General features: G+C 38.2%; 1 protein-coding gene across 2 annotated transcripts in view; it reads right to left on the reverse strand.

The window, feature by feature from the left end:
- Positions 1 to 22667, reverse strand: part of LOC121423599 (cystinosin-like) — a 34573-nt gene that overhangs the window by 10808 nt on the left and 1098 nt on the right. Inside the window, exons 1-2 of one of the 2 annotated variants that reach the window (XM_041618983.1) lie at positions 10383 to 10401; positions 9661 to 9941 (exon numbers count right to left, since the gene is read on the reverse strand). In XM_041618983.1, the coding sequence (XP_041474917.1) occupies positions 9661 to 9941; positions 10383 to 10386 (285 nt within the window). In that variant the 5' untranslated portion in view covers positions 10387 to 10401. Of the gene's footprint in view, positions 1 to 9660; positions 9942 to 10382; positions 10402 to 22667 lie in introns of those variants that run through there. The other variant, XM_041618984.1, reaches the window with a different exon arrangement.

Below are 22667 nucleotides of genomic sequence, written 5' to 3' on the forward strand. Positions count from 1 at the left end.
ATATTGAGGAGTGGATACCATGCGCGACCAAAAAACACGTAAAAAAGATGTCCTTTTCATGATAGCGCACGTTACGTACGTAACGTGATTAGGGTGTCAAAAACACAAAAATAATGAAAAAAGGGTATCTATTTCGCTAGGAAAATTACGTCTTTAAGGTTGAATCTGCGGGGATTATAAAATAAAATTAAATTATTTGATAAAGGATGTCCTTTTTGCCCCAACACTTCGTGCTTAGAGTCCGATTTGCGCGGTGTAGAAGGTGGGTCGTACTAAACCAAATAAGGTAAAGCCGACAACCGAAAGACTCGTAACAAAACATTCCTGTACTTGTTCAGGGGTTCATTTCAGAGAACATTTGCCAAGAGTATCATTTTGTTTCCAATACTCGTTAAGGGTAAGGTTTCAGAATATGGAAATTACGTGTTTAGGGTACTTTTCGAGACCCCATGGTCGCGCATGGTATCCACTCGTGAATGGAAGTGCCCCCCCCCCCGGGTCTTTCATAAATCATTCCACCTTCTCTCGTTGGTTTATAGTCGATCTTTCATATTTCTCTTATCCTCCTCTCCTCGGTTTTCCATTCTCGACCTTTCTTTTTTATCCTACCTTAATTCTCTCTTTTCCTTTTCATCCTGTCTTTCATACATTTTTATCTCCACGTTCTCTCTCTGGTTTACATTCATATTATTTCCTACCTTCTCTCTTTGGGTTTTCATTCTCGGCCGGTCATTCATACATATTTTTTTTGGCCTACATATACGCACTTCCTCTTTTTTGCTTTTTCATTCTCAGTCTTTCCTTCCCCTTTTAGGGGAAATGATTTTGTGAATTGGACCCCACTGAGTTCAAATGTATTTTCAGATAAAAAAATAAAAAACATCAAATTTTCCGTTACTTCACTTGCACTGTGCATGGTGTCGGCCAATGGGTAACGAGTTACTCGGAGTTAAACATAAATATTTATTGTGTAAGCATTAATTCTTCACTCTATTTTTGAAGTGTCAGTGTGTCTGTGCTTGGATAATAATCAGCCTCCATGAGGATCTGAGCTGCTTCTAATTGATATTGTTCAAGATGTGTTTTATTGTATAAAGACCCCAATGCACTTGAGCATTCATTTAGGAAAGATACTAACTCTTAATATCCTTTTTATAACAGCAGAAGCTTTGAATTGAACGCCCCAAGCTGTAGCGACTTGAATGGGGATAATTAATTACATCGTCTCGCACGTTTTGTGAACAATGGATGAAGGTGTGAATTACCGCTAACAGCTGACAATAGGAAGAATCTGTTGCAACCGAAGTTACGCAACGGAGTCTTTTGATGTTTTATTCAGCGATGCCGATGACCCCACCCCCTCCCATTGTCCAATCACGAACAGTCAGCATTTGAGAAAATGGAATGATCGAGGATGAGGATAATGGTGGTGATGTGATGATGACGATAATAAGATTGTTTTCTTATGTTATGAACCTGATATGGTGGTGACGTCAAGAAAAAAGTAAATTTTCTCTGTAGAAATAAGGGTTGTCTGCATATAACATACATTCTTTGGGGGATATTGTTTATTTTATTGTACTTGATTTTTTTTCTATATTTTGATCAAATATCGTGATTTAGTTGATTCAATAAATACACAAGAAATGATGTACGACATAGAGATTATGACGATGGGTTGTGATTAATGCCTGATATTCGACAAACTGGATATCAGTAATGCTTGACGATTTGGGTATGTACTGTACTTGCCAAGGCCGGGTACGTTATACAAAGCCAGGATACAACAAAAATCGAATATGCAGCATGCAATGTCCAATGACCCAAAGCTGAGAATTTTGCAAACTACCTTATATAACATATTCATACGTATGTAAGAATTATGATGAAAGAAACATATCTGTGAGCTTAATAGCAATGTCGGTCACGTGTTTTTGATGCCAAGGAATATTATTTAAATCATAATCTTGGTCAAGCTTTCGATTTGTAAAAAGCTTTTACCAGGCTGTATAATTAAACGCAATAAATTATAATATACTACTACTTGTAATGAAAATGATAATAAGAGTACAACAAATGCAACTCTCAAGTAATGAAGGTTTGTGTATATACGTATGATAAGACCATCGATAACGACCAAATCATAAAGTTGTACTGGGGCCGCGGAACAGTTGTAAAGTGTTACGGAGGGGGGACCATACAAAAAATCTGCAGCTTGTTATGACGTACCATCTAAGTTCTCAAATGATATGAAATGTTAGAGTGCCGTATCGTTCCCATCAAATCTTAAAAACAATTTTTGAAATGCCTCAATTTTGAAAGTATTTGATCATTACCTATTTCATTACAAGTGTTGATCAAGTCTCCTTTTTGAAGGGGAAGTTCAACCCGAAGAAAGATTTGCTGTGAAAATAGCAGAAAAATAATAATAAAAAGGGCGAAGGTTTGAGAAAAATCCAATGAATATTAAGAAAGTCATTAGAATTTTAATCTTTTAATTTGTGACGTCGTAAACGAGCAGCTTCCCCATTATGTTATGTACATGTTATAAAGGATGCATATTAGTAAGTGAAGTAACTTTTTAATGATGACTCCTTTTGGTTTCCTTTTTACGAACGGGTATAAAATTAATGATTTGTCTACTGATATACTGAATGCTCAGCCGGGATGCTCGGGGAAAAAAGCATTTCAACTTTCTTAGAAAAACAATTCATTTATTTTTTGCTATTCAATATTTAGGAAAGCATTCTAGCACATGTCACAAATCAAATCGAAATTCTAATGAATTTTATTCTCTGATGATTTTTTTCCCTGATGATTTTTTTCATCAAACCTTCAGCAATATTTTTTTTTATTTTTTACTACTTTGCACTAAACTTTTGTCAGGGTAAACTTCTTTAAAATAAGAATAAACTTTAAGAATAACCTAATTTTTGTAGGTAAAACAGAAAGGGGACGCAATAAAAAAAGGTAAAGCAGAGGAAGAGGATAGTTAATGATCAGATAAGAGTAAGAACAAATTGCAGAAGGAAGAAAGATGAACAACGGGAGGGCTCGCGGGAGAGGTGAGACAAAAGGAAAAAAAAAATCTACGAAAACGTTCAGATAAATAAAACAAATTCCGTTCCCACCCAATAACCCATCTTCCATCCAATGACGAGAATTGATATGAAGCCGTATAATACGCAATCATGTTCGTGAACAGATCAAATAGCTTACTTTGCAGTACCAAATTATCATTTGCCCCAGTGGCGTAGCTCCAGCCCGAAGGGGGTGATAACATTATCTTGACCTGCTTGGATTTTTTTTGGAGGGGGGGCGTCCCCCATTATGCAAGGAATTTATGCCATGATTGCTTTGTCGGTTCATTTAAAATAATTTGTTTGAGTACTGGTAGTTATCATTCTACCATTGCCCAATCTCGACTCAACTCCTTTCTAAAAGTTTCATCTTATGGCTTCATAGTTCCCTATCTTTTCAAAAAATTTCCTTTTGTTTCATTTTTGCCTCTACTTTGTATTAAAAAAATCTGAACGTCAATATAAGTCCATTTGCCTTTATCTTATGGCTCACTGTATGACTCTCCTGCATATATTTTTTTATTGGAAATTTGCGAATACCATACCATAGTATCGCATTTGGGAGCAGGTCAACGTTAGAGAGTTCTGCAAAGCAAAGAAAGGGATAACCCGTCATTTATTTAAGTTGATATTTATTACAAATCTGTGCATTGTGCATATTGCCGATTGTATTGTACTACTTTAAGACTGGCTTCAAATCGTAAATAATTTGCATGGAATTACAAATACCCGAATGAGTAATTTTATCTGCGTACCACACGATACCGGTACATGCATGGTCTTTCGACACGAGCTACAACAGCCAGGCTCGCTTTAGTTCCCTAGCCTGGTTAGCTCAGCTCTGCTTCTATAGACAATAGGGCCGTCTGCACCATCCCGAGTTTTCAAATTAGCGCGCTATTTCTGATCCGGCAAATTATCCCGATCTGAAAAATCTCGAGATTGTTTGTAATGCAGACGCAATTATCGCGCTAGTTCGTAGGATTAATCTCGAGATTGCAATCCCAAGTCAACTCGGGTTTATTTGCAAAATAGCGCGCTATTTACGAATTATCGCGCTAATTCGTAGGTGCAGACGCACTCGGGTTTGGACTCGGGTTAATTTATTCATGACCTTCAGTCCATAATGCAATTCGCTTTCCATTTCCGCCTTGGTCAAAACATAAACACATCGCGATTGTACCGAACGCATGCGAAAGTCAACTTTATCGCGAATAGCGTTCATCAATTCCCCAATCAGCAACGATGGTGTCCAGCCCCCCAGTGAATGGATTTTGGGAGAGACCAGACCGATGGGGAGGCGCTCATTATAGACGATGGTCATAGTCAATAACAATACTGACAGCAGTGTCGTCTTATTCCTTCGCAAAATGTGAGCAAATAGCATTTCTTTCCTCCTCCCCCCCCCCCCCCCCCTTGTCGTTGCCTCCTCCGCCATCATATTAAACGAAGAATACTTCACTCGCTTATAATTATATTATAGCGCGGCTGAGCTCAGAGGATTGTTGCATAACAACGGTCGAATTCGGCGAAAGTGCTAGTGAAAAGCTAAGAGTACAACATATGCACTTGATTGCATATCGCGGGAAGTTATTCAAAAGCGCGGGCCGTTGAAACTCCAAGATCGAAAGTGCGCATGCTCGGAATATCGGGCTTGTTGCCTCGCTCGAGCAAGAATCGCTCTTCGTGCGATGGTGGAGACGGGGTTTCTTGAATCTCGAGATTAATCGCGAAGAGGGCTGATCGGGCTAAAATCTCGAGATTGAGCAAACTCGGGATGGTGCAGCACCGCCTAATTAGAAGGCGAGGCTCGAGTACTGGTAGTGACTTAATTATGTTATCCGTTTTTTATCACCTACATTATAGTTAATTTCTCATTGTCAAAATACATTGTGTTTATTGTGATGAACATTGAATGAAAACAGGCAAACCACCTATTTTTTTTATCATGACGAATTCGAATCTATACTCTAGCCTTATACATTATACTTTATAGGCCCCCTCGTCGCCGAAGTTCATGGTCTTAAAAAAGAATATATTACCGTCATCGTCACAACCCACATCATAAAAATTCATCATCATACCCCCTCATTATCATTAGAATTACCAGCATCACAGCACAGGGGCCGCGGAATGGTTTTAAAGTGGGGGGAGGCTTACCCTGCAAAAAATCACGCCACACTCACAGTGGTAATTTTTACGTTTTTGTACATGGTTTTGTAAAAACAAGGGGGGTTGAAGCCCCCAGCCCCCCCCCCCCCCGATACCGCGGCCCCTGCATCATCATGACATCATATCACGTACCCATTATTCACAATCAAATTTTGAATTGATCCCCAGCCCTGGAAACTCCACCTCTCCCCGTATGGCCTGGCCCATCGTTCACTCTTCTCACTTTGCAATTCCGGTATTTCATCTGAAACAAGAAAATCTTACTCACCTGAGCGAAGTAAGACATTCATGCTCCTGAGTGGTATGGTATCCAATAGTCATAAACAACGCGAATCATCTTTGGTTGATATCAGATACGTTAATCACGATGTCAAGGGATCGAGCCTCGCACAAACTGAGGAAGGTTGCAGCTCTGTCAGCGTCATGGATGATAATTCATATGTGGAACCTCTTCAAGTCTTAGCTTTTCTTGATGAGAAACACTCAAAAACCTTACCACTTTTTTAAAATTAAATTAGGCTATTTATTCCGATGATGTAATCAGAATGCATCACACCAATCTCAACAAATCCTTTATTACCGCCGATATTATATTCATGTAAACATTCTTTTAATGTCTTTTTACATGCCCATTCTCCATCATCGCCATGTCATATTCACTATCGCCACATATATCATCATTATATCCATCTCTGTAATTATCGTTGTTATCAACACGGGATCAACATCATCGTCCTTATCACCACAATACGGTCACACCATCCTCATCATACAATTGTCATCGTTTATAAGATTATAATAATCATCACCACCATTACTATCTTCATCATCATCATTCAATGCTATTATCGTGATCAAATTTGTATGGTACTTTATTTAAAAAATAATGATCAAGAGAATTCATCTGTAATAAAATATTTCATATATAGCGGGGTACATCATATTACGTTGTAAGTAAAATATTGAATGGAAACTGACAACAGACCATAATGGTGGATCAGCGGCGTACACAGAAGGGGGTACAGGTGTTCACCCCCCCCCCCCGCGGCCAAAGTTTTTTATTCCCACCCCTCCCCCCTCCCCTGAAGAAAAGTCGGAAAAAATTGCTTGTCAAATTTGTGTTGGGTACGAAACGTAAAATTTGTGGTGTAGACTTTTTTTTGCTCGTCAACATTTCATTCAGCTGGGCCCCCACCCTTTCAAAAATCCTGCGTACACCACTGTGGTGATCCTTACCACTTAAAAAAAATAAATTGTAGGCCTACTTATTCCGATGCTGTCATCAGTATCCATCATATCAAATCCCTTTTTTACCGATGATAGAGTATAATTGTGTAAAGATAAAAACATGTCTTTTTTACATGCCCATCCTCCATCATCGCCTTGTCATACTCATTATCGCCACATACACAGGCGGCAGAAGCCTAAATTTTTAGTTGATAATTTGTTTTTTGCTTGTCAATTTTTTTCCTGCGTTCCCCCCTAAAATTTTGGGTTGATAATTTTTTTTTGCTTGCTTGTCAAAAATGTTTGGTCCCCCCCCCCCCCCGAATTGTTTGGCTTCCTCGCCGCCAATGGCCACATAATCATTATCATAACCATCACTCATATCATCGTTATTAATACGGCATCATCATCCTTATCCACACTCATCAGGGGCCGCGGATCGGTATTCAAAGTGGGGAGGGGGGGGGGGCTGAGCCAAAAGTTGGGAAGCTGACCATGCAAAAAAATCACAATTGTATGGTCATTTAAAAAAAGAAGGGAAGAAGACAAATTACCTCAAAATAATAGAGAGGAACTCAGATAATAATTATTAAAACAAATGATACTAGTATCACAATGACAATATAAACAATAGTAATGAATAATAAATCATCATGCATAATATCTCCGAAACCGTATTATTACGGGCCTTGACACTAGAAAAAAAAAATCACAAACATATACCGTAAGGGCACTAGTATTCAACCCGTTTGGAGAGTTTCCTCAAATATATAGAAATATAGAATTTACCTGAATTTCAGACCCGTCTTATTTCGAAGAGCAAATGCTGATAATTCTTTTTCCGTTATTTTTTTCTTCAACCAGTCGACTGTGTGCGCGGGCGATCGAATTATACGGCGACGGTTTTTTGCACTAGTATTCAACCCGTCTGCACTAGTATTCAACCTAGCGATGAAAGATGGTCCTGTCTCTCAATCTGCCCTTGTCCCATCCGACTATGGACTAGACCATTTGAGATGAGACCAAACAGGGAATTAATCAAAGCCAGATACTTACATAGATCTAAATCTAATTTAGCAATATAAACCCTTTTGAGATTTGCTATCTATCCTCACTAGGTTGAATACTAGTGCAATTCAGTGCAAAAGGCCATCGGCGCATAATTCGATCCTACGCGCATACAGTCGACAGATTGATAAAGAAAATACTGACAACAGATTACCCTGGAAATAACAAAGGTATGAAATTAAGATAGTTTCCATATTTCTAAATATTTTTGGAAATATGTCAAAATCTTTGAATTATGCCGGGTTGAATACTAGTGCCCATACGGTACATTGTACATATGAATCTTGGATTGTTTGGGTCATTGAGGGACCGGTGAGGAACGGGAGAACAATGTGAGTAAAATCCTAGATCTTATGTTCTCTTGATGTAGGCTCCTTTTAATTCCTTCATTCACATTTAAATTCTGAATTGCTTTTGCTTGACCGGAGCATGATCAAGCACGCAAAGCCAACCAGAAGCTGTCGCACGCCAGAGAACCGGGCCGGTAACCGGGAGCGCCGTGCCAGTGAAGTGTGCATGCAGCGCAGCAAGAGCAGCGGCGCGGCCGGTGCTTCCCTGTCCACCTCGATCGCATAGCGTTTACTTTCAAAACGCAATACATGAACATCAACTTGTACGCAAAAGCAACTCGAATTAGACCTCTTTTGTTCGGATTTGTCGAGTGTAAAAACCGCGTATGACACTCTGGTCACTTGACCATGACGAATGGCTCGATCACAAAAGATCAACGCCGAGTGTAACACGCTATTGGCACGAGAGCAAAATGACACGCGAAGAGAAATAGTAGCACCTGCTCTCGTGAAGTCGCGCGTGTGACACACATCCGGGTTGGATGGCTCGCCGCGTGTCCGCGTATGCTCAAAGATTGCTGACTGGTACTGTATATATATTGGGGATATATATATATATATATATATATATATATATATATATATGTAAACTCTTTATGGTATTCTTAGCAAATCTAGGTGAAAATAAATCACAAAACCAGATCAATTTCCTATGTATTATATAGTTTTTTGCAATTTCTTACGTATTTCATTGTTGTTTTTTTTGCCCTTTGTTTTGCATTGTTATTTCGATGAACTTTGTCTAGGATTCTTTTGAGATCATAAACAGCATAAAAGATATCCATAAGAGGTAATCATACATTTATGATTTTTGATTGAAAACACAATTTGCATTGACTTTGTATACAAAATCACGTTTTTGAGCAATTTTTGGTCTGACAAGCACTTACAAAATGTTATGAAATTTCGGAAACTCGTACATGTACCTGGGTGGTGCAAAATTGGACTCAATAGTTGAAACTTAAAAGTAAAAAGTCAGCGAGCGGCGCAATATAAAAAAATTGTGCAGCAAAAATATTGCACCGGCCTAGATAGTGTTAAAAACCTATCCATTCTGTGTGAAACAAATCACATATCCTGTCAGTGCAATAAACAGTTACATACAACATGTGTACATTTATAAATTCATACAAGGAAATGCATCTGAAAATTAAGGGAATATTTTATATAAATTTTGGAGTGAATCATTTTCCAACATGTACTTTTTCAAAGCTTTCCAAAACTAAGATCACTTCTTCATTATTATCATGATTACCTGTATACCTTAATTGTTTTTGTAATTTCTTGATTCTTTTATAACATTGCTTTTTTGTTGATTTTATGTGTATTTTTATGCTTTTTGTAAAACATTTGCCAATTCAGCTGTAACAAGCTGCAATCATTTGTTTTAATAAATCCTGAATCTTAAGAACTGGGAGATGAAAATATTTCAGACAAGAGCCTAAAGAGGGATGTTTTCAAAACAATTTTCCCTTAAGTTCACAAATAAGAACAAAAACAATGTTCATGTACATGTATGAAGGATATCACACATAATCATTTCAGTTTGGAAATTATAATTGAGACAGGATTTTGTTTATTTTCTTTTACCTTTCTTAAATGTTAATAAATACTAAAAGAACAAATATCTTCTCTTCTTTTACAAAATTATTTGTCACACTCGATATTTTTTTTTATTATAGCCATTTCCAAGGAAAGTGTCATGTTTAATTTCTTACAAATCACTAAATTTACTTTTAGCTTTCTGAAGTTTGCTAACTTACCTGAGATGGTATGCTAGCTACATCATATTTATCATTGAAGAGGTCAATCTCAGCTGGCTCTAGTAAGACATCTTTAGGAGTGATCTTAAAGGAATCATTCTTTCCTAGTTCAATTATCAGCTTTTCTGGCCTCAGTGTGACGTTGAATCCATTTGAGAACGAAGTGAATAGAATGATGGTGAGGATGAAAGGGAAGGTCCTCTCCATGGTGATCATTATTAACTGGTTAAAATATTGAAAGCTGATATTCCATCTGACTGAAAGTTTAAAATTGACTCCACCTGTTGAGCATTATCAAGACAAATGAAGAGGGAAAAGTGAATAAAGTAGAATTCAAAACCCTGAAAGTGACCCAATATGTGAACTAAATACAGTCAGAGTACATACTAGCATCACAAGTTTTGTACATATTAAAACATTTAAAAACTAAGAAATTACACAGCTTTATACCTATCGAATGATGCATAATGTCAAGGGCAAATGCAAAAAATTGAAAATATTTTTAAAAATATGTAAAAAAATCACAATCATATTAATATATATCAGGGGAGCGTTTCATCAATTTTTTCATCCGACAAGTTGTCAGATCTGACATCTTTCCATGATTTTGATTGGCTGAGAGGCACTGTTCCTATGGTAACTGTCGGATGAAGTGGGACTTGTCAGATAAAACGTCCGACAAGTCCTTTCATGAAACGCCCCCCTTAGCTACCAAGTCTCACGCATTGTGCGTGAGACTCACGCATCCAGGGTCCTACTCACGATCTCACACATGGCACCCATTTTTCTCATGCATCGGGACCCGATAGAAAAAAAGAGAGAAAAAGTAGCATTATTCATTAGATTATACACACTGGCCGACCGCCTTCGCACGCCGTCGCATTTACCCCGGCACGTGAGACGAATCGAGAGTGCAGTCAGCGCACAGCACAGCTAGTACGTGATACGGTGAATCGCGTGCGTGAATCACATGGTTTTGTAGTATGGATCAATATTATCATGATGAAGCCCATATCTCGCCCGCGCGCAACGCATTTTCGAAACGTACAAGTACTGGCCATGAGCGTGCAGGGACACCGAGTCATGAAAATCTCACACATAACACTTTTTTAAACTTGGCATCTCTGGACTCTGATATGGTAATTTTTACGTTTTTGAACACGGTTTTGGAAAAAAGGGGGAGGACTGAAGGTGAAGCCCTCCCCCCACTTCCGCGGCCCCTGACAGACATGTTGACATTCTGGTCCGACTTCATTTGAACTGAAGTGAAGGCTGCTGGCCCTAACTAAACGCTGCGGCAGAGATCGCAGACGTATGGCATAGGGGCCATTCTCCGAAAAGGGGCACCAAAGGACATTTTCGCGTCTCCAACCTTCTCTAGGCTATAAACCATAATATAATTCATCAGGAAACCAATTTTTTTACTTTTATTTATACTACAGAATATGTTGAGTAAAATTAAAATCAACTGAGGTCACACCACCTCATGAAAAAAATATATACGACAGCACAAAATATATACATGTATATGCTCATTTTACCCATGTCTCCAGCGAACTGTGTGATTATGTTTCATGCTCCCACTCTTTACCGTAATATCAGAACTTTATGTTTTGTCCACTAATTCATAGTGCCTTCGGTGCCTAAATAAAAAAGCATATTGCTTAGCGAAAAAACTTATGAATATTTTTTCCTGCGGTCTTAGCGAAGGTGTCTCCAAATCGGGATAAGATACATTACTTTTTGTATGACGCCCTAAAAAGAACGAAGACAATAATGCAGTGTATTTCAGTGTAGTGAATGAAGTCCATTTCAAGACTATATAAATACAAATAGGGTATACTGAATCTCTATAATAATGAATATATTCAGACGCAAAGTTTTCAATTGTGTATGTTACGATAAGGTAAAATAAGATACGTTACTGAAACTTTGCTCTATTACAGAAAAATAACTTGGTTAGCAAAGTTATTTTAGAGCACTCTACATTGCTTATGGTAATACATGGGAGTTACTTAAGAAGTGGTTGTTATTTTGTGAAAACACAGGGTTGACCCTAGAGGCCGTCAAATACGTTACCGTAACATACGTTACCGCATAGCGCGTTGATAGGCACAACCGCGCTATTCACGCGCATTCTCTAACTCTGCACACACTTTTAGCGCTTCTCCACACTTCAAAGCATGGCGGCCACGTTGAGCGTTACCTGCTGAGAGTCTGAGGGAGATGTAAGGCTTCTCGCCGTTTGTTATTCATCCTAGCTACGTGGTTGGTAAGAGTTTTGAATATTGACAGAATATAGTTCATTTATCTGTTTGAGTACTATGATACATTTGAGAGTTATTTGAAGTTGATGGGACAGTTATATGCTTCAGACATCTAACTTGTTATGCTTGCGATTGTTAAGTGTGTGTGATAGCTCGTATGAACATTAGAATGTTACCAGATAGGCACGGTAACGAATCTTACCTGTCTGGTAACACATCTTATTAGATATTAATGTAATGTTTTTACGTACACAACAACTAAATATTTTATATTTATTTGTTATTCATTATTGAATAATGTACATATACATGTAAAACTCCAATGCTGATATTTTTCCTCTCTCTCTGTCTCTCGTTTATTTCAGAGAGAAAAAAGAAGACATGGGTAAAATGCGTGCTGAGATCCAGAAGGCCTACAGAGAGAAAAAGAAAGAGTGACCCCGTGTTTCTAGCGAAGGAGCGGAGAAGGCAAATCAATTATCGCGTTCCTGTTTCTGACCAAAAGACGTCGGCTCTGAAAAAAATCCGGAAGAAGAATCGAATGTACCAACGCAAATTCAGACAGAGGAAAAGGGATAAAGAACACCCGCCAGGAAATGGGACAACTCTGTCTTCCAAAACCGCCGTTCTTGCCGAAAGACAAAATTCGCGTTCGACATCGCCACTGCACTTCAGTTTTCCTTTCCTCAAAAAAACACAGCACAAAAGAGGTCAAAAGCTCTGAGAAGTGCCAACAACAAGATCAAAGAGCTCGAAACCAAAAACAAAAAGCTACATAAAGAAGTGAAAAAAGTACAGAAGCGAATCCAGAGGCTTGATAAGAAGCGCAAGAGATCATCTCCTTGTTGTTTTTAATCGACCGAGGAGCCCATGTCAAGACTTGGTTTCTGCGATCAAGACAGATAAATGAGCCTCAGAAAAGGGTCATCTCTTTCTATGAAAGAGACGATGTAAGTGGAGCATGCCTGGGAAGCGAGATGCGAGATCTCAGAAGATTCAGAATCGGGTGCTAACTGATTACGGTACCTCCAAAATACGCATGCAAAGTTTTGTTCTGACAATCCCGATGTTCAAGTTTCACTATCAAAGTTCTGTAAACTCAGACCGTCACATTTTAAACTTACATCTCTTCTTTCCAAGTCGACGTGTCAGTGCAAAGGCCATCAGAACATGGCTTTTAAACTCAAGGCCTTGCGTAATTTGGGCAAAGATAATTCGTTGAATCCTGAGACAGCTGCCAAGATTGTCAATGCTGATGAAATGAAACAGCTTCTCTCTCAAGTAAATACTTAAGAGGTAGATTTTGAGGCATGGATGAAGGTTGAAGTCAACGGAATGAAGAAAATGAAAATCGACAACGTAAAGAAAAGCCGTGCTGATTTCATCACACTAATGCAAAAAGATCTCATCACTTGAGCACGTTGGCAGGGTGCGAGCCCAATACAAGGCCATTCTCAAGCTAAAAGATAGGTTGCCACAAAACGAAGCAATAGTCCAAATGGATTTTGCCGAGAATTTTGTGTGTCAAAGTGCCCAAGAGATACAGAGTGCATACTGGAATTCAACAAGCACAACACTACATCCAACCGTGACATACTATGGAGATGAAGATGGGAAACTGCAACACAAAAGCATTGTGCTTGTTTCGGAACTTGGTGATCACAATTCGAAGGCGGTGATGGCTATTCTCAACAAACTTGTACCAATCCTCAAGACGCATATTCCTGATTTGCGAAAGATCCACTACTGGACCGATAGTCCATCCTCACAGTATCGGAATCGGTTCATCTTCAGTACTCTCTGCCAACACAAAGACCTATTTGGTGTAAAAGCAAGCTGGGACTACTTCGAGTGTGGTCATGGCAAAAGTGTTTGCGATGGCATTGGCGGGACAGCAAAGAGACAAGCTTCTGATGCTGTGAAGCAAGGCAAGGCTGTCATACAAGATGCTACTGATTTCTTCGCGTGGGCGTCTTCTCACGAGAAAGAAATCACGTACGTTATGTACTCAAAGGATGATTACGACAGAGCGACGGAGCAGCTCTCTTCCATTGATTGCCAACCTATTCCTGGAACAATGAAAATCAATTCTGTGCATCCAACAAGTCAAACAAAGATGCTTGTGAGACACATTTCTTGCTACTGCGAGAACTGCAGAAAGGGACAAGATAGTTGTGACGGATGGATGATTCGAACACTAAAGCCTAAACGTGCAAAACCCAGTGATGTTGAAGTCGTAAATGCCGTTGTGAAGGCCATGAAGACAGTTGAGACCGTGAAGACTGTTGAAGCCGCGGAGATAGTTGAGGCCGTGAAGACGGTTGCAGCCGCAGAGACAGTTGAGGCTGTGAAGACCGTTGAAGCCGCGGAGACAGTTGACGCTGTAGAGGTTAATCATACACCAGTTCTACCAGCTGTTGATGAGGACGTGGCTGCAATATACTCGGGTCAGTGGTACTTAGAAGTAGATCTCAAAGATCGAGATGCCAAGATAACATTTCATGACTCGCATGACATCAAAGAAGGCCTCAACCCTCAAGACCTTTAAGTGGCCAGATCCGGCAGATAAAATCTGGATTCCATCTGATGATATACTCACCACAACAGCTCAGCCAACAGGGCTTGGAAAGTCAGAGAGAAAATTTGAGTTAAACATCGAACAGTTCACACTAATCAAAGATTTGGCCAAAAAATATAAAGAAGCCCAAATTAAGCAAAAGGATCAATATTAGAATTTGCAGGTGACAAATATTTGGACAGCATTACTTGTATAATGCACTTTCCATATCCTCCCATTTTTTTGAATATTTTACGAAGAAAAGGAATCATTTCCCTGTGATGCAAGAATGATGAAAATGGCATATTTAATAAAAGGAAAATAATGACGTTATTAATTTTTTCGGAAAACATTTCTTTCTTTTTTTATGAGCAAGTTAATGATGTAATTCCATGAGCAAGTTTGATGTAATTCCCTTACAAATTTTCTCCACATTACAGAATTTTTTGAAAAATCCATTTATCAAATATATTATAGCCAAAGTGAAATAACTTGGAATTAGAAGTTTTAATTATGAACAGTCAAATACGTTAACCTACATGTACGTTGCACTTATATATTTGTCTAAACACTCGGATGTAATCAAATTTATCATGTTTATCCAAACTGCACGGTGTTACATATTTCATTAAAAGTAAACAAAGCTACATAATAGACTGTACACATTAGAAATCAAATGCTTTGGTCATATATTTGAAACAGTATTATAATTATGTATTGGGTTAATTTTGGCAGTGTTTGTTTATCGATGCATAATTTTTTTACTGAACTATGTCAAGGTGATTATCCTAAATAATCACTATGTTCGAGGTGGATATAACATTTTGATGTAAGATAAAATGCAAGAGTGAGTTTACGCATGTTACTATCATAAGTTAGAGTAACAACATTTCGTAGTATAGATCTCTGTAAGATACGTTACCATATTGACATATTACAGCTCTATATTTGCCTGGACTCGCAGATGATAAATTTGATATTGTTCCATTTTAATGTTAGATATCTTATCAATGAGTTTATAAAAGGAAATGGACTACATTGTGCACTTTATATCAAAAGTTTAGGCCATACATTTCACACAGAACATAATTATGTTATTGCGTAAATTTTGTTTATATGTATGCACGCACTATCCTTTCCAAGCCATCTCTTAAGTACTGGCAAGGTTGTATACCTCCTTCTGCTAAACTCCTGTACCCGAAAAGTGTACCCTCTCCTGTCTTACGAAGAGCATTTGTGGTGAGAGCTCAACTCCTCACAGCCACCTACTTAACACAGTGTCGTCTTTTCACGCTGAAGAAATCAACCAGTCGCACTTGCCCTCTATGCAAATCTGCCGACGAGACTGGAACATTTTACTGGGCAGTGTCCCAACCTAGACCATCTCCGTCAAGTGTTTTTTGACAAAGTCAAGGATTGCCTTGTGGACTTCCCAACATGTGTTGATCTATATGTCAATGCCAACCCACAGGACTTTACTCAGGCTACCCTTGTACCATTTCACTCTTGTTTGCCCAAAGAAGTGCACAATAATCTACTTCTATTATCTCTCTTTTTCCTCCACAAAATTGACGCATTCCGTTCTGATATTACTCAAACCTCCGAAGCCAGATTGACAGTGTATATGGAACTAATCTGTTTTCCTTGGACCCTAGGAATCTCCAAATAGTGGAGGGATCAGCTAAGAGAGAGCTATAGATGAATACATGACTTTGCATTACTGAGCAGTGTTTAATCAGGATTATAAATCTGAATGTTCGTAGTTGATAATTCGTTTGGATGTAAAATATATTGCACGATTGTGCTTATCGTTATCTTGATAAAACCACAGTAAACGAAATTTTGTGGAAGTATGTCAGATAAGTTACGTTTCTCTTTTCTTGTAATTCAGAATGTATGAAATCTGCTGCAAAGTGTGCTTACAATACCTACATTTCTTTAATGATTTCAGGATTTATGTATGATTTTTAATTTTTATGAATGTTTCAAAGTCATATAAGACCAAATAGAGATATGAATTGCAATTTAGGTTATGTATTTCATCTGAAAATATACTACTTTTTGCGCTGATTTTGACTTTATTCTTTAATACAGACTTCAAACATCTATCATTTTGATACGTCTCGACCAATCAAATTTCAAGAATTACTTTTTAATCATGTGTGTATATTTGTTATGTTTACTTTGAAATATTTACTGATACTGTAGTAATTGGGCCATGTACATGCAGTACCCTATATGTATTAATATGTGTATAACTATAAGTCTATGTATTGATCTATGTTCATGTATGTATTAAGTCCGTGTGTGCAGTGTGTAGGCGAGGAGCACTCCTGATTGGAGGAGCCTTTATATGCTCCTACGCCTGCTACGTACAATGTATGTATTAAGTCCGTGTGTGTGCTGTGTGTAGGCGAGGAGCACTCCTGATTGGAGGAGCCTTTATATGCTCCTACGCCTGCTACGTACGGTACGTACGTGTGTGCGTTGCACAGCACGTACACAAGCTGGTGCTGGGAGATGAGATCCAGCCTAGACACCAAAGAGAAAACAGTTCCAGAGTAGACACCGTGGAGACATTATAATAGAGAAGACCGCCATCGAGTGAGGACATCCCAGAAGCTCCCCACTCGGCGCCGTGGTCTGTTAGTTAGTGTATAGAAGTCTGCAATATCTGTTGTCTGTTATCTACCGTGTGGCATCGTCTGTACAAGTGTCAGGTGAGTATTAGTTGTTGTCACTGTCTTGTACCGTCGAAGTAACCCATTCGTGATTCGTGAGTAATAATCCTTGTCAGTGTAGTACCTGTCATTAACCAACCACTCGGTCATTTGTATCTGTCTGTCTCGTGCCATCGCAGTAACCCATCCCTCACTCATTCAATCAAGTTTTACTTCATTGGCGCTGCGAGCAGGGTCGTCCTGTGCGCCTGTCATTTTTATTTTCATCAGTTCATACACGTTCGTATTTCATATCTGCTCACGAGATTGATTTGTGAGGGATTTTGAAGTGAATAACGAACGGAGAGTGAGTGAGAAGTTTTCGAGAATTTTTAATTTGTGTGCCGGGATTGCGTGGATTGCGTGGCGAAACACTGCCGAGCCGAATCACGTGACTATATTTTTCACTTGATCGATCGAGAGACGAGATCGAGACTCGTCGACGTCGTAAACACAGTCGATCAGAGTTAGAATTAGCTGAACTCTGATTTCATACTATTATAGTGATTGACCGTTGATTTATTTTGAAGATTAGTTCTAAGTAGGAACTTGTAGAGGTTGATTTTGTAATTAGAACATTCTTTATTAGTTAATCTTAGGTTTAACGTCGCGCGGTTTTCAACCAACCCCAGCGCAACGCACATCTCTGTCTGGCCCGTAACTCCAGGCAGGGATAACGTTCACGAGCCGGCTATCGTCTTCGTGAAGGCAAATTTTGAACGAATTTACTTTTCGTCAGTTTTTACTGACCATTTGCTGGATTTAGCTGCCAATTGTCTCTTGACACAATATTTACGCGAATGTAGCTAAATTCCTTATTCCAATATTGATATCTCATGTTTTTAGATTTGTCTTTAAATTTACCAACCCAACTTTGGTGTCGAGTAGTCACCAGCCAACGACCTTTACGTTAGCCGTATACCGGTATCGTACCTGCGTTGAGTGTCTGTCTGTGCAGTAGCACTTTGCATTTTTGTCTGACTCTTTTGAGATCAATTTGACTCTTTTGAGATCAATTTGACTCTTACTGGAAATTAAAAGAATTTATTTAAATTCACTTAACCTCTTGAAGTTGAGCTTATCAGCTGAGTTAGAGCTGTGAATTGGTTTCTTGCCTAAAATATATTTCAGATTTTTTGACGCTTCTGTCTTTTCTGATTTTTGTAAGCTCATATCAGAAGAATTCCAACGAGAGAATTTAATTGATCCCGAATAAATCTAGTATCTTCATAATAGTTTAGGGATTTTTCTTTGCAGATAATTTAATCTCTCAGGTGTTTGTAATTTCCTGACAGTGTATACCTGGAGCCAACAAGTGCAATTGTTTTGCTTTGCCTTTTGACTTGGTGTACACTTGTTTGAACGAGGACTTGGAATTTAATTTCGGGCCCTTAGTTCTTAAATTGTAGGAAATTTTTCTTGGAGGTTATCCTGGATTGTTATTCTGTCTGCTAGAAATTCAGGTTTTCTTAGTTGATTAATTTTAACAAGCATTGTTGGATCAGGAATTTTTCTTTGGAATAATTCTTGCTTATAAATTTAATTAGATCTCAACTGAAGGTACTAGAAGTACTGAATTAAATTTTAATAAGCTCTTGAAGATACTTAATTTAATTAAACCAACTCTTTACTCTGATTTTAAGTGAAAGGTACAGATACTATTGATCTTTGATATCAGAATCAATGTTTGATATCAATATTCCTTGAAAAAAAAACACTTATTCATACGGTGTGCTCTGTTGTACTTTTGGAGCATCATTCTTGCGCTGAAAATTTCCAAATTTCTATTCGGGCTCAAGAATTCATCAGTGAAATACAAAATTCACTGCTGTTTTTTTACGCAAGTTGATCTCTATAAATAGTAGAGCCATTTTTAGGCTTGTTGCCATTCACTTTCATTTTTTTTATTTGGTAACTTTTTATTTGGTAACTTATCCACATTCTAAAAAAAAAAGACAAAAGAAAAATAAAGAAAATCGGATGTAGGATAAATGTGTGTTTGACATTTATATATTGCATTCATCAGAAATAGACAATTGTCATTGAATGCTACTCCTGTAATCGTTGAGGCTTCGATAAGTTGAATCCTTGTTAGGCTCTTTTAATAGTTGTAGAGTAAGTAGAACTTATTGTCACTTCTGCGATTACTCAGAGAAGTAGAAGTTTGATATTCTATTCTACAAGTGTAGTTTCTGAAACTTGAAGCTGCACTGTAACTTGTAAATATACTTTCACTGAATACATCCATTGCTACAGGAGTGTGTACATACTTATATTATTATTCTTGCAGTACAAGTATTACCATACTGTACTCTTTCCTTGGCATTAAGTGTATTCAGTGACACAAGATTGATTATAAACTTAAGTTCTTTCACTGATCTGCAAGCTATATTCTGTTAAGTTACACCTGTAGATCATTGAACTTGAATTTATGAAAGTATCATTTAAATTATGTTTAAGAATATGCCTTTGAATCACCAGGGTGATCATCGATAATACTTTTCTGAGTTTATTTGGAATTCATAATGATGCAAAGTGACATCGCCAGAGTAAAACAAAGATTAGTTGAAGACATTATAGACAGTCGTAATACTAGTAGGGGATACGTATATGAGTATTCACTGGCAGATAATCTGTACAAGCTTGGTTATCCAAGAAATTTTGTAGATGAATTTGTTTATGAGAAGTTTGATTGTTCAAGGATACATTATTTATCTGATCTTGATTTAACAGATCTTGTATATGAATGTGCTGATAAATGCCAATATAGATATGCTGAACCCAATACTGGTAGACAGCCTCAGGCTGATAATTTGCATCTGCATTCACCTTATACTCAATGTGAACCCAGATCAAACAGCAGGGTTCAGAATACAAATAAACATGATTCATATCCACAATCTTCCTCTCATACTTCTAATGATCATTCCAAAGCTGATGATAGTTATATGGCAATGATGATGCACTGTATGGCTGTTAAAATGAAATTATTGTCAGAAGAACTGAAATCATCTCGGCATTCATCTGCTTTGGATTCAAGGCTTCCGCTCTTAGATCGAGGTTGCGATGCCCTGAGATCTTATTCTCGTGGGTATACTCCTGGTGCGCGAGTGTCCTCGTTGCCCAAGTCCGTGACCTTCGATGGTAGAGGGTGTTGGCACACTTTCATACGTAATTTCCAGCTGTACTCGGAAGATCGCGGTTGGGATCAAGCCCAACAGCTCAGTGAACTTTGCTTTTGTCTTGAGGGAAGCGCAATCAAATATTTTGCATCAGTTATTGTTTCTTCCAAAATAAACGTTCCCTATACAGATATTGTCAAGAAGCTTGAGCAAAGATTTGCTTCTAAAGAATTTCCTGTCGCACAATTGCAATTCGATTTTGCGCAGCAGGCAACAACCGAAACAAAGGGGGAATGGGCCGATCGTGTCCTATCCTACGCTTCACGCGTCTTTGACGGATTGCCTGAGGAGATAGTTGAGAGGCAAATAGTGCAAAAGTTTTGTCAGGGTTCATTAGATCAAGAAGCGGGAAAGTGCGCTATCCAATCACGTCCTCAAAATCTTGATCATGCCATTGACTTAGTTCGTTGGTTTCAGCATCGGCTAAAACATACAAGACAAAGGTCTTACGATACTGTCGAGGAGGATCTCAGAAATAACCGTATGGGTATTTCCGAGCATGTCCCTAATGCTCAGAAGTCCTGTCAGGACAGTCTTGAGGACCGAGTGCCCAATCTGGAGAAGGTTGATAATATTCAATCTACTCTAGGGGCACAGATGAAGTCCTTCCAGTCCTCAGTCCAGGGATCGGTAACTGCTGTCCCAGAGCTGAATAGGCATACACATTCTCCTTCAACAGAAGACACTGAATCCAAGGTGTCTTCTCGTGATGTTTGTTTTGCATGTAACAAATCTGGACATTTTAAGAGAAACTGTCCAGAACGTTTAGCAGTGAAACATGTAGATATCTTAAGTGTAGATGATGTAACTGTAAATACCACATGTGTAGATGATGTAACTGTACATACTACATGTGTAAGTGATGATACTGTAAATACCGTAGGTGTAGATAATGTAAGTTTTGTAATTATGTCAGAGGACAGTCGAGCCTCCACTGAGGATTCCAAGCATGGGCAGAGTTATCTAGTGCAAATGCTTTGGGGAAGTACCCCTCCTAAGCTGTCCATCCTTGAATTCCTCAGTTCTTTCCTCTGGTGGAACCAGAGATATGTCTGTAGTGTAAGTGATGGCCAATTCCACTTATCTTTTCCGTGGCTCCTTCCTCCCTGGCCACCACCCCAAGAATGGAGTAGCATCTCCTTCATCAGTTGCTGAAAGTCCTGCAATTGGAATTTCTGTTAGGCAATATAATTTATTTCATGAACACAAGAAGGTGAAGGCACACCTCTTATTTTTAATAGTTTTTACCTCTAAAGGTGGCACATGAATCAGTTGCTGACAGTCTTATGCAATAGCTCTTTTATCACATTTGTATATATTTTATACTACATAAAGATATAGATATTTCAACCATAGATCCTTTACCTTGTTTGCAAAGGCTTTATTAACAACCCTGGAAATATTGTCATACAGGATGTTGAAATAGTAGTAGTTTTTTTCTCAAGGGAAAATACTATGTATGTATGTCAAGTCCAGGTTGTTATATTTATTTGCACCAGATCTGGTTGAAGTATCATTACATTACATATGTTTATAAGAGCTCAAACATATTACCAATCATATATCATATTTGTAAAGGTCACATTGTACAGGCCTATATTAATTGGTAACAGAGCTCCAGCCAATTGGCTTTATTTCATTGTTAGTCTATTTAATACAATTTACGCCTTAATATAAAGAACAGACTAATAGCTCGACTTAAAGAATCTCAATGTAAATTGCTGGCAAGGCTGAACATATATATATATATCTTCTTTCAGACTTACACGGAATAAGAAGATATTCTTTATATCAATACATAGACCAGACTGGGCCCGCCTGGCCAGATGAATACTTACCATTTACTTGTTCTTGTTCCTCCATGCAAGTATTTACTGGTCTCCAGTAATGAGATATTTATTTTTGCTGGACCAGCAATCTTTTTCTAAATGAACAATTGTTATTGAATAATTCCATGTCCAGCTCAGATCACACTTTTTATGTACGGTATCTGAGGTATTTTATTGGTGTCATGTATTTAATCAGTTTTAATCATATAGGCATATATTACATTCTTCTGTCAGGTTCCTTCATATCTGTTTATATCTATTGAGATTGCACAATATATGTCGCAATCTGATGGAACCGGGAGGAATGTAGTAATTGGGCCATGTACATGCAGTACCCTATATGTATTAATATGTGTATAACTATAAGTCTATGTATTGATCTATGTTCATGTATGTATTAAGTCCGTGTGTGCTGTGTGTTGGCGAGGAGCACTCCTGATTGGAGAAGCCTT

This window comes from Lytechinus variegatus, chromosome 11 (genome assembly GCF_018143015.1).
Source record: "Lytechinus variegatus isolate NC3 chromosome 11, Lvar_3.0, whole genome shotgun sequence".
NCBI lineage: Eukaryota > Metazoa > Echinodermata > Echinoidea > Temnopleuroida > Toxopneustidae > Lytechinus > Lytechinus variegatus.